The 13,538-nt window shown below is 41.2% G+C and overlaps 1 protein-coding gene across 3 annotated transcripts in view; it reads left to right on the forward strand.

Annotated features, from left to right (window-relative positions):
* fnip1 (folliculin interacting protein 1) overlaps positions 1-13,538 on the forward strand; it is a 43,829-nt gene that overhangs the window by 8,121 nt on the left and 22,170 nt on the right. The window contains exons 1-6 of one of the 3 annotated variants that reach the window (XM_056396963.1): positions 48-376; positions 6,581-6,710; positions 10,288-10,425; positions 10,549-10,649; positions 11,022-11,096; positions 11,326-11,417. In XM_056396963.1, the coding sequence (XP_056252938.1) occupies positions 249-376; positions 6,581-6,710; positions 10,288-10,425; positions 10,549-10,649; positions 11,022-11,096; positions 11,326-11,417 (664 nt within the window). In that variant the 5' untranslated portion in view covers positions 48-248. Of the gene's footprint in view, positions 1-47; positions 377-6,580; positions 6,711-10,287; positions 10,426-10,548; positions 10,650-11,021; positions 11,097-11,325; positions 11,418-13,538 lie in introns of those variants that run through there. The other 2 variants (XM_056396965.1, XM_056396964.1) reach the window with 2 other exon arrangements.

The raw sequence follows: 13,538 nt of genomic DNA on the forward strand, positions 1-13,538 counted from the left end.
TGAATTGTACATTCACGCATTCATGTGTTTTAAATTTATTGAAGAAAGAAAGATGGAAAGAAGGGGAAGAGGGACCACAAGGGAGACAGGAACAAAAAGAGCGGGATTAAGAAACGACACACAAACAAATCCCCACTGTCTCTGGCTTTTCACAGTGCTTTCTGGCAGTCAGCAATCCGGGCTCGCTGCTGTTGCTGCCTCTGTACTGCCCAGCACACACAGTGCTCCTGAAATCACCTGACAGTCTCATGTTGTTGTGTGAATTTAGTTCACCGCTATTCTTAGACCCTGCTTTGGCTGAGAGAGGAGAGAAGAGAGGAATAGAAAGAGAGAAAGAGGGCTGGGGAAAGACTGGCAAACTCGCAATGATGCCCAGGTAGGAGTCGGTATTATACCAGACTTATATGCATCTGAGTGGGCATGATGGTGTTTGTTAAGGAGGTTTGAGAACATTCTTAATGTTGTTGTTTCCTTTTAGTTTTATCTTCTGTCTAACAGTGTTGGCAACCTGTGGCTGTTTCCAGCTGGATAGCACTCAGTTTGAAGTAGTCAGGCAGTAGTTTTTAGTATCATGTGTGGTGATGACCGAGGTTGGTTATAGTCGTTTGTGGTCATGCTATATAAAGTGAATTATGGGTTTGTGGTGAAGCACGCCTTTTGTTTTTGGATAAGGAAAGAAACTGTCTGGCATATACGTGTTTGGGTGGAGTGTTAGTTTAAACAGATTTGCTGTTTTCCATATCTGTGATGTCAGATATGATAACATATTGTTAAGGAAGATGGTGAATCATTTCAAAGTAGTTAAGGCTGTGCCTGTTGTCTTAAATGTAACCAAAACAAAATAGTTGGGATTTTCCTTTTGAGATCCACTAATTGTTCAAGAAAATGAATACCTGTGTATGGGGGAGGATTTTTGACTCATTTTTGGTTCAGACAGTTGAGGTCAAAGCAGTACAAGTATGTAACAGTCATGAAGTCATGTGCTGCTTTTATGAATGACTCCCCTTTCTCCTCAGTCAGCGCTGTGACTGTCACAAGCTCACTGATGGGATACTTCCTCCTTCGCTCTCATTCTGCCTTGTCTTTCTTTCAGATGCTTTTCTGTCTTTGTCAGATGTTTTTCTGTTTGGGTTTTTGTTTTCTGTGACCTTTTCTCTCATTATTTATGCTTAATCCTGGTTCTCTCTCCATCGTCCTTCAACATTAGCTGCATTTTCTCATTCATCATACTTATTTTCTTATGTTGCTCTTAGCTTTTGTTCTGTCCCCCAGTTATTTGTCTTTTCCTTACCTATTCTTTTGGTAATATTTTTAATTCTGTTTGCTGTTGCTTAATAAAAGGTCTTTGTCTTTTTTTGCCATCTTTCTTGCCCCCTGTCCTGTGCTTCTTCCTTCTTCCTTGCATCTTTCACTCTGTCTTTTCTCTGTGTTATGTTTAAAACAAAGGGAGCAGTGAGCTTGGTGACAAATACAGATCCCTTACGGGCTGATCTGTAAACAACACATCATCTTATTTTTTTTAATTGTTTCACCCACATTTGGCCAGAAAGTGAATGGGATTTTGTTCATTAAAATTCTATGGAAATAGCTAATACTGACTTTAAACCTCTGAACAGTTAATTATAGTTATAAAAAGGGAATTTCAGAGATTATTACTAGCACCGCTTTTTCAAGTAGTGTCAACCCAATGATACAATGATGCACAGAAGCTGAACACATTAAAAGCAACAGCAAAGTCAAATTTATAAATAAACCACACATGAAAGGTGGTATTCCAATTACAAGGAGGCATGTGACACACTAAAACGACCACCTGATGTGTAATCTTACACACAAATCTATAAGCTTAATATTGACCTATCTCCATACAATGTAATTTGAGCTCATGTAGGCCAGGCAGGTATTACGTCACCCATTTAGCAGTAAGGCTGGGTGAGGGGTTCGGTCTTCCCTTGGATAGGAACCAGGAGGAAAAAATCTGAAGATATTTTCATTTTCTGTGAGGTGATTGAACCTTAACAGCACATTTGTTCACCAGCAGTGTATTATCTGACTCATGTGATTAGATCAATTACCAAAGGGGTATAAGGCAGTCACAGTCTGGCCAGTGATGTGTCATTGAATAACAGCTTGTGTGCATGTGACAGTACTCCAATCAAGTAGAGCTGCAATGATGAGTTGATTCATGGATTAGTGGAAACTATTTTGAGTATCATTTCAGTAATTTTCAAGGAAAAATGTCAAACATTTGCTGGTTCAAGCTTCTCAGGTGAGGATTTGCTTTGTTATAAATGATAGTCAGTGGAATATCTTTGATTGTTGGACTGTTATTATTAAGCAATCTCAAAATGTCACTTTGGGCTTTGTGATGGCTGTTTCTTCTCTGCTTTTTGACTAAACAAATTCTCAATTAATGGGGACGTAATCAGCAGATTAATTGATATGAAATGAAAATAATCATTACTGACAGCATTACAGTGAATTGTAAGATCTCAATAAGAACAAAATTAAATGTCACAGACAGTTTTAAAACCATAACTACGTCACTGGAAGTTTGTGAGAGTGACTCTTCCAAACAGCCTGTGGTCGGAATACCAATAACCTTTGAACTATGCAGGAAGAATCAGTATGGCAGAACTCCACCAGTGGCCTGAATCATAAAGCTCAATGGTGCATGTCTTTTGGTTCATTTGTGAGAACTTGTTACATACCTAAGAGGTCAGTAATACTTGGTCCAGGGCCATGAGGACCTATTGGAGCCTCCTGAACAGATGGAGCTGGTCTGAATATATTTGAGAGGGACAGAGGAATCTGTATGCTGAATCCTCAACAGAAACACTTTCCAGTTTAAAGGCTGATTTTTGTTGCTGAGTTAAACCAGAGGGTTAATTGTGGTTTTGAACTAATCTTTATGGTCAGAACATGAGTAACACTTGCCAAACAGCAGAACATTTCACAAAGCTGAGTTAGAACTTTCAAAACAATTATAATCATAAAATCTAACCTAATTAATCTAAAACCTAACTTGCAAGATGCTTCTATTTCTGCAATGTGATTGGCAGTTTGTAATTTATTATCAACCATTTTTTTATGTTTCTATTGAGGAAAATTAGATAATTATCATTACTGGTTTATCACCCAGCCCTAGCTTCATGTTTTAAAGTAATAGCAGTGGTAGGCCTCTCCGGTGAACCAACCTGCCAAACATTTTAGCTTGTTAGTAAATGTTGATTTAGTGAATTCTATCTGAAAATACATTTTTAAAAGAAATGAAATGAAATGTCTGAAAGTCATTTTGAACAATGCAGGTACAAAAAAGATTTTAGTGCAATGACAGGCGTTACATCTTATTAACAGCACAGAACCTTAAGCAATTGGAGAACACGACAGGAACTACAGTATGCATCCTAGCAGTAAACACACACACACACACACACACACACACACACACACAAGCATGCACGCAACAGGGAGGAACAACTGTGCAGCAGCATGCATGGAGTGAAATGTGGCTGCTTCTGCTCAATGCCCACAAAGCCTAATTTAAATTCAGATGGTGGTTTTGGTCCATATTGGTTGGCAGCACTTCTGGCAAATAGAAAGAAAGTGAGCTACAGGAGTGAATGCTAGTGATGTTTCCATACAGAAATTGCGAGACAACTCATTGTTCAATGTTGCACATGTGAACCCCATAACATTCTCTCAAGGCCGCGTTGGACAAATGACTTTGGTTTGACAACCTAACGCTAAGGCTGCAGCACATGACTCTCTCTCCTCTTGCTCCCTTGCTGAATCGTTTTGCCCCCAAGAATGCTGGTCATACTTTGACACCCATGTTTTGTAAATAGTAGCTCACATGCATGGAAATGTACACAAAGACCTTCTCTCTCACGCATACACCATACACCAATACACAGGTACTCCCTGCTCTCTCAAGGCTCACTGACCAACAATTGAAATGCTGCCTTTGAGTGTGGGCTTCTGTGCGCTACTTTGTTGACAAGTTAAGTGGACTTAACTGTCACTTTTTCACCCTTTCCAGCCAACTTATTTGCTATACAGTGTTATTGCATTTAGGGATGCTCCCTGCTCCCCAATAAAAGGCTATATTTAGGTCCAGCAATGTGTCCATCTGCCTGAACCACCTATCCATCAGTTCCAGACAGAAATCCTCAACTGTCTGTCTGTTGGTCCAATCCCCTGTCATCTTTATAGCCCCTACTAAATCAACAAGGGGACTGAGTTTCGTCAAACGCAGAGGGGACTGCCGGAGTCCTGTGACAGCCTGCTAGTACCCACAGTGACTGTTGCACAGCCAGATCATTCTGTGGATGCAGGTGTAGATTTGCAACCACTTCATTCACAATATTACTTGAGATGAACAGCTTTAATGAGATGAGCTATATGAAACCACAGGTTACCTAGCAACAGGCATGGAGCTGAGGCAGCCTGTGAAAACAGCTTAACTGTTACTTAACTGTCATCAAGTGTTTCCTGCCAGAGAAAATGTATCACTATGAAAGTCTATAACAGTTTAAGATGTGATAATATAATAATCTAATAGTATCCCAAATCTTCAAAATGGGTGTAAATCGTACCCATTATTGTGTAATGACTCAAATCAAGTTGCATTAAGTGCATGTGCAGCTTTTTTTCTTTTGTCTAATGGAGTCATGATTAGCTAAGAAATATGTAGTTGTGTAAGAAATGGGGTATTAGTCATTACTGAATGAATAGACATGGTCATACCTGCTACCATTTCACAAATCACGCAAATCAATCAGTCTTAAGATATCTGCTTCTACGAAAACAATTTGACAGATATTTTGATTTCAGTTACTAATCAACAGTTAGAAATCATATGACTGTTGATTAAAACTCCTTTGTTTGAGAACAGTTTCAGTTGGGACATGATATAGTCGCACATCACTCTACAATTATAGCATTGGATGAAAACTTATCCAGTCAATTTCTTAGCTATCACAGATGAAATCGAGCTATATGTTATCTGGGTACACTGTAAATCTGTGGTGGTAGGTGGGTATTAGGTTGTTGAGGCATATCTTTGTAACTCCCCACTGGTTGAGGTATGAAGTGGATGAATGGCAGCTGTGGCATGGTCTGTTGCCCAGAAGGGATGACAGCTTAAAGAGAGTTTATATACAAGCTTGCAAGTACGTCATCCCTCCTGCTTATTGCTAGTTTTCTACTCATACGGGTATCTGGTATATGCCATTCAGATACTGGATATTATTATTAATATATAAAAATTAATAGTTATTAATGATATGATAATTATTATTATCATTGAATGCAATGTGGCTCGAATGATCATCACAACAAAATCAGTTATTAAGATAAAATATCAGAGAAAAAATGTCCCTAATCACAAGTAGTTTTAATATAGACAGTTCTTTATTGTAATTTGAATTTAACAAATCATAGGGTTCATTGAATAATTACAGAGACCCTACCCCAGCCAAACAATCCTTGTAGACCTTTGACATGAAGGACCAGCAGCTCCGCTCTGAGCTCCTTACCCTATCTCTGAGGGTGAGCCCACCTACTCTGCGCACGAAACTCATTCTGACTGCTTCGGTTACTACCCAAATCTTATGATCATAGCTGAGGGTTTGACCATAGATCAACAGGTAAATCAAAAGCTTTGCTTTCTGGCTCAGCTCTTCACTAGAAAAGTCCATCATTCAAAGCCTACTTTACTGTTGATGCTGCACCAATCTGCCTGTCAATCTCATGCTCCATTTTACCCTCATTTGTGAATAAGACCCCTGAGATACATAAACTCCCTCACTTGTGGCAGCAACTCACTCCAACCCTGAGGGAGCAATCCACCGTTTTCCAGCAGAGCACTATGGCCTCAGACTAGGAGGTGCTTTAAGGACTGTAATAAAACAGAAGGCTCAAACCTGCACTATCTTGACTGGATTATGGAGGTTTGACCCTCCCCAGGAGTCCAACCTGGGAGGGGAGTTTTCCGGAGAGTGTCTGGTGGTCAGACCTCGGTCCATAGGGCCTGTTCAGGCACAGCCTGAAGAAATGACATGGAACGCTGCCCTTTGAGCCCACCACCTGCAGGGATGGGGTTTGCAGTTGGGTGCAATGGAAGCTGGGTGACAGGCAAAGGTGGGAACGTAGGCATGCTGACCCCTGGCATCGTAGACAGTTTGATATAGTGGCGCTCAGAATTTGTAATACAACAGACATAGTTGTATTGTTGCTCCACTGCTACGTTCAATACTATGCTGCAGCAGATTGTTTTGGGAAGTGTTTTGTTACTGGAGCATGACCTCATTTTCTCTAATGTGCAAACTCCCTGGAAGAAAAACTGAAAGATGTTTAAAGAATATGTGAGATGTTTCTTTTCCTATTCTCTTAGTTTCATCTCACTGATCTCTGCTGCTTTATAAGATTATTTGTACTAATTGCATTATTTTTTCTCACACTTTCCATCCTCCTATTCCAAATCTGTCTTTTTCTACATCACTTTGCTTTTTCTATGTTCACTCTTTGCCTTTTTTCTATATCCCCCTCTCCTCTATCTATTCTTCCCTCCATCTAGCTGGCCACTTCCCCAGCTGGAGCCCAGTCAGATCAGGCTGATCGTGTACCAGGACTGTGAGAGGCGCGGCAGAAATGTCCTCTTCGACTCCAATGCCAAAAAGAGGGGAACCGAGGAAACCCCCATCACTGTGAGTCACATGTCTGTTGTGTGTGTGTGTGTGTTTGTGTGTGTGTTGTTGCTGTTGTTCCAAGTGTCAGCTGATACAGTGGTATAGCTGCAGGTCCTATTTAAAAGTCTGTTAAAAGGTTTCCTTAAAAGGAAGTAAGATGTGGAAATGCATTGCAGAACATGGTTAAATTGCACATTGCTGAACATTTTACTTTCCTGTTTTCCCCTCTCCTGTTGTGCTTATTTATTATATTTTGTCTTTATTACAGGTATCGTTGTGTATTTTCTGTTCAGTTCAGTCTTAATCTGCAGACACTTTGACTTTTAAAGCTCACAGACAGTCAGAATAGATGAGCAAAGATAAGAGGAGGGGGACAGACAGAGAGGCTTGACATCCAACAGAAGTCATGCAATTGCCATGATGTTCAGAGGACACAAGTTGCACCTTGTCTTGCTTATCCTGCAGGATGCCTCACTGCCCCATAGTGAACAGTGTCTGACCAAGGCATCAGAAGTGGAAGGCAGGGAATGTGTCTCGTTTGGCAGTTTGGTTTTTATTAGACTTTTATTTAGTCATTTATTTCCTTATTTTATTTAGGGGGTTATTACTGAGTTACAGAATTCAACTTTTAAAAAAAGAAATCAAATTGGGTTACTCACTGGTTGTTTGAGGTAAATATCTCTAGTCTTGTTTTAAGAATTTTGTGTGTGCAGTTTCTAAAACAAAAGGTGCGGTTTCCTTTTGACTCAATGGGTGCCAAAAAGTCATATGATCAATTTTCCAGGGCAAGGCAATTCTGAAGGCAGATATGACCCTAAAACTCTGACAGTATGTCAAACAGGTAATTAATTTGTATTGTGTGTTATTATGTGCCTCAGATTGTGGGACTCAGACTCTTTTCAGCAGCATTGGCAAATTGTAAACACACCCATTTCAGCCAGTGAGATATGCTGATAAAAACTGTTTTACTACAGCAATGGAGTCTGATCAGGGTGTGTACAACAACAGTCCTCAAACATGTGAATTATATGTTTTGACTACCAGTCATGTGTGTATGGCCTCTCCCATACAGCACCTGCTAACTGAAAGTTCCATCAAGCAGTGACACACAGTCACCTCTCTTTTTTTCTTTTTTTTTTCTTTTTTTTTTCTCTTTTTAATTTTGAGTAACATGCCTAATATTTTCACAGCGTTGCTGTGTGTTCCTGTCTAACCCTGACCGGTTTGTTCTGGTGCTCTTATCTCCAATAATAATAGCCTCAGCTGACAGCCCATGTGTAAGCAGCATTCTTTCATCCTCACATGACAGCCGTGTCACTCGCTGTCTGTCTTTCTTTCTCTCTCATCTGTCTTCGTCTATCTCTAGTATGGTCTCACCCTCTCAAAATTTTCCTCTCATTCTGTATATACCTTTTCTAAATCTGCTGTCTTTTGCTGTCTGCTTCCCTCTAACCCTGATGTCTTTCTTTCTCTACTGAATATGTCTCTCTTTAATGTCCTGATCACTGTCCTCTGCCTCTATACATTCTTCTGATGATCTTGGTCTCTTCCTACATTATCTCTGTAATCTTTTATAAATCTCTCTCTTTTTTTTCTCTTTACCTGCCTACCTTTCAGTCTGCCTACATATACATGCCAACCTCCTTCTGATCTACTGTATGTGATGGAAATAGGATGGGCTGTTTGCTCAACTTTCTCAACTCTTACATGTGGATTTACCTAAGCACTACTTTTGGATAGGTCTGGTGCCAGATATAGAATTGCAATAGGAAGAGTTATGCAGTGTGTGCGTGTCTTACACAGCGACACTTGTTTGAAGTGAGCTCTTAAAAAATGCAGTAAGAGGAGTTACTGCAGTGTGTGTGTGTGTGTGTGTGTGTGTGTGTGTGTGTGTGTTGTGTGTGTGTGTGTGTGTGTGTGTGTGTGTGTGTGTGTGTGAGAGAGAGTGTGTTCCCTGGTCCAGTGTCAATATTTTTTGGTGCATTCTGCAACGTTAGGGCTTTGCCAGCTACTGTGTGACTTCTATCACATGATTGCTGTGCTTTTTTGTATGTTTGTTTACTTTTTTTGTCAACTCAGAGGAATTAATTTTACGCGATCTACAGCAGAAACGAGCAAAGGCCACGGGTGTCAAAGAGAAGAATGAGGAATAGAGAGTCAAGGATCATGTAGAGGTGGGATGGGTGAGAGTTGTGAATGAAGAAAAGAAAAAAGGGAGGGAGAAGACTCAGAAAGAATAAAATGTAGGGAAGGGGAGCTAGAGAAGGACATGAATCTGATCAAGGAAAAAAATAGACACACTAAAGGAGAGAAATAAAGCTGCAGGAATTGGAGAGGGATGAAGTTGGAGAGAGAGAGAGAGAGAGAGAGAGAGAGAGAGAGAGAGAGAGAGGAGAGAGAGAGAGAGAGAGAGAGGAGAGAGAGGAGAGAGAGAGAGAGAGAGAGAGAGAGAGAGAGAGAGAGAGAGAGAGAGAGAGAGAGAGAGAGAGAGAGAGAGAGAGAGAGAGAGAGAGAATGATTGCAGTGCTGCTCGCTCACGAGTTCCCAAAAGAGTCATATGACTGGCAGTCACATGCTGCTGGCCTCTGTACACATACTTCACACTGCACTGCAGCGGACACACACCCATCTACACACTCAAACACACGCTCGCTCGGAGACAGAGTTGCTTCATTAGCGCTCGTGTGTGTATTACAAAAATTATCTTAATGAGAGAGAACAGAAAATACACAGCAAGTTGCACATGTCTATAACGTGTTAACAAATGTACTTTTAAAAGAGCAGAATGAAGCAACAATAATGATCTTTCTTCCTCGCTTCCTGTTTTCCATCCCTCCTCATCTCAGTCTGTTTTTCTTTGTCCCCCCCTCATTTTTCTCTCTCTCTCTCTCTCTTTCTCTCTCTCTCTCTTCCTTCCCTTCTCTTAACATTATCATCAACAGTGGCTTCAAGTGAGCCATTACCAGAGCCCAGCTAAAAAGCACACCCTCCCCCTCCCACCCTCCCAAATGCATTCCTCTTCAATAGGCTGCCAAGTTAAGAAGGCACATGACACAGGCCAATTGAGCTCACATTTTAGTTTGCTGTTTACACAAGTGCCTCTAGATTAGGCTTCTATGGTTTTTGGTCTTGAACAGTTCAATTCAGTTTGTGTTTTTCCATTTAGAAGCCTACTTTGTATGGACCATTTACTTTTTTCTGGGACTGGTTAAAATGTCAGAGCATCAGGGTGAAATTAGACAAAAGGTTTATGTTTGCAGCCACGTGTGTGGGGCTTTGCCACATAAATGGGTTGAATAAATATTTGTCTGCATCTGTCTTTGTGATATCATGTCAATGTGCACAAAATAGCTAAGGGCTGCAGCTGATTTTTGTTGCATTAATGGTTGCACATTCTTATTATTTTGTTGTTTAGTCCATTATTATTTACAAGGGTTAGAGAGTAATACCAACCAAGAAGCAGCTTGAAAGGTTTATCCATTGCTGCTGAATGTACTTTGTAAAAAGACCATTTTTGTCAACCACCTGCAGAGTTAAATGAGTCTGTGTTCCTAGTCTTTGGCTTATAATGTATTTTTTGATTCTCACCTCACAGAGCACCGAGGGCCAGGTGAAGATGTTCGGGAAATGCTGCCAGCTCCGTCCTACAGGTGGCAGCAGCAGTTCCCTAGACAGCTCCTCCTCTTGCACCTCCGAAACCAAGGAAACCAAGGAGCAGGGTCTCCGCTTCCAGGTAACACATAGACACGCATGCAAAAATTCTCTGCAGTTATATGTATATGTGTACCCCTGCATTCACAGCCGCATAAGCAGGTATACACACAGGACACTTGCATATCTCTTATCTCTTTTACAGGGTTCGAGGTGTTCGTCCGATGTGGTGATGTTGGGGGAGATGATGTTTGGCTCTGTGGCCATGAGCTACAAAGGCTCCACGCTAAAAATCCACCAGATCAGGTAAGAAGAACAGGGATGCTGGCTTTTCTTCTCACTACTGATGATCACATAAAATAAAAATTAGCCTCTGACCATGGAGCTTTTCAGATTTGCTTTGACATTTTGCACAGCTTTTAGTACTGGATTGTGGGATTTTTTTTTTTTTTTTTTTAATGTGGGTTATTCCAGTATCAGGTGCTACTTTCGATTCTTATTACTGCATAATGAAAGTAAGGACAGAAGCACAGACAGGAGGAATCAGGAAGAAAAGGAGAAGTTGTGAATTGATGTGGTAGCAGTAGAGACAAATGAGATTGGATGTGAAAGATGCACAAGCACATGAACTGAGCACACGTGCTGATGATCTTTGTCCCTTTGGTATTATCATATCAGATCGCCACCTCAGCTGATGCTGAGTAAGGTTTTCACTGCCAGGACTGGAGGCAGTGTGTATGGCAGCCTCAACACGTAAGCATACACACACACACACACACACACACACACACACACACACACACACACACACACACACACACACACACACATATCCTATGGCAGCTTCTTCTATAAATCAGCAGTTGTTCTCAAATGTTCATATCGTTTATGCGTATGTACAGCACAATTGTGTGGTAGATACATGTTATAAAATCATCCACATAAACTAACTCTTATTCCTTTTCTGATTCATCTCGTGCAGGTTACAGGACAGCCTGGAGTTCATTGGACAGGACAGCAACACCCTAAGGCCTGATCAAAACACAGGGCCCAACAGTCTTCTAGGGAACATAGGTAACCATTAGCAACCCAGTGCCACACCAAATCTTTAGCCACCAATGACAATTGTCCTATTTCCTTTAAATTCACTTATGAATTGTAATTAGAAAGTGGATGAATCTATTTGTTTTCCTTTTGATTACAACCAGACACTTAATGTAGTTACTTTAAAATTGTAAGGATTTGTCGAGCGTGTATTAATACATTAACGCGTTTGGTTCAGTGCCACATAGCCTTATTTGGGAGGCATTTGATTATTTTAAAGTACCTGGAGTAGTGGTTAATTTAGTAAAATTGTATTTCCAAGATATTAGGCTGTGCTTAAGCACAGCAGGCTTCACAACAGGATGGCAGAGGCTAGAAATAGGCATCATGGCAGGGTGCACGATTTCTCCATTGGCATTCACAATGGCGATGGAGGTAATCATTAGAGCTTCTAAGTGGGTTGTAGGTGGAGAGAGGCGGCAGGATGGAGTGCGCCTTACACCAATTAGGGCCTACATGGATGACATGACGTTGATAACTACAACGGTGCCATGTATGAAAAGAATACTTGAGAGACTTAATAAAAACTTAAAGTGGGCTAGTATGAAAATCAAGCCTAGTAAGTCTAGAAGTATCTCAATAAGCAGAGGGAAGTTAAGTGATAGGAAGTTCGTAATAGATGAAGAGGAAATTCCAATAATTAGGGAAAAATCAGTAAAGAGTCTAGGTAGGTGGTACAAGGCAGACTTGAATGACGGAGAACAGGTAGTGCAGTTTCGGAAGGATGTTGCTGAGGGACTGGATAGAATAGATAAATCAGGGCTGCCAGGAAAGTTGAAACTGTGGTGTCTGCAGTTTGGGTTATTTCCCAGGTTGATGTGGCCACTGTCTGTATATGAGATTCCAATATCCACTGCAGAAAAAATGGAAAAATTAGTTAGCTTTTACATTAGGAAGTGGCTAGGTGTTCCTAGATGTTTAAGCACAGTGGCACTGTATGGGAAAGGCATACTTCAGCTCCCAGTAACCAGTCTAGTGGAGGAGTTTAAATGTACCAAGGTTAGGACAGAGCTCCTGTTATCTGGGAGCAAAGATGCGGTAATTAGTAAGGTGGTTCCAAACCCAATCAAGGGGAGAAAGTGGAATCCAAGAATCGCAGTGCAGGAGGCAGAAGCAACGCTTAGGCATACAGAGATTGTGGGTAATGTCCAAATAGGCCGGGGAGGCTTGGGGCTTGGCCCAGGCAAACCGGTGTGGAGTAGAGCAGGTCCCAAGGAGAAGAGAAAGCTAGTTGTGGAGCAGGTTCGTAGACAGGAGGAATTATTAAGGGGTGCTAAGGCAGTGGCCCAGGCTAAGCAGGGACAGTGGGTGAATTGGGAAGGTGTAGATAAGAAAAAGCTTAGCTGGAAAGAACTCTGGAGCATGGAGGAAAGTAGTATTAGATTCTTGATAGGGGCAACTTATGATGTACTGCCAACTCCCCAGAACCTAAAACTCAGGGTAAATGGAGACCCACTATGTTCATTGTGTTCAGGTACGGCAACTTTAAAGCACATTCTGTCAGGGTGTAAGGTTAGTCTGTCACAAGGCAGGTATACGTGGCGACATAACCAGGTTCTAAAAAGCTTAGCTGCAGGAATTGAAGAGTTACGGAGGCAGGCAAATTTAGGAGGACCTAAAACAAAGAAAGGTGCAATCAAGTTTGTTCAAGAGGGAGAGAAAGTTGGTAAGACAACAAGAAGGCAAGGCAGCTTAGAAGGTGCTTGTGATTGGGAAATGCAGGTAGATTTAGGAGGAAAGCTTCTTGTTCCCCAGGAAATAGCCATTACAAAGCTAAGGCCTGATATAGTCTTGTGGTCTAGGAGTAGAATGAAAGTATATTTCATAGAGCTGACTGTTCCGTGGGAGGCCTTAGTTGAGGAAGCATATGAAAGGAAAAAGCTCAGGTATGCAGAGTTAGGGGCAGAAGCAGAGCAGCGAGGATGGAAAGTTAGGATTTGTCCAGTGGAAGTAGGATGTAGAGGATTTGTAGCAAGGTCTGTTGTCTCTTTGGTAAGGGAGTTAGGAGCAAGTGGACAGAGTGTGAGGAAAATTGTAAAGGACATGTCAGATGAGGCAGCAAGATCCAGTCAGTGGATTTGGATGAGAAGG

Source organism: Seriola aureovittata, chromosome 15, assembly GCF_021018895.1.
Source record: "Seriola aureovittata isolate HTS-2021-v1 ecotype China chromosome 15, ASM2101889v1, whole genome shotgun sequence".
NCBI lineage: Eukaryota > Metazoa > Chordata > Actinopteri > Carangiformes > Carangidae > Seriola > Seriola aureovittata.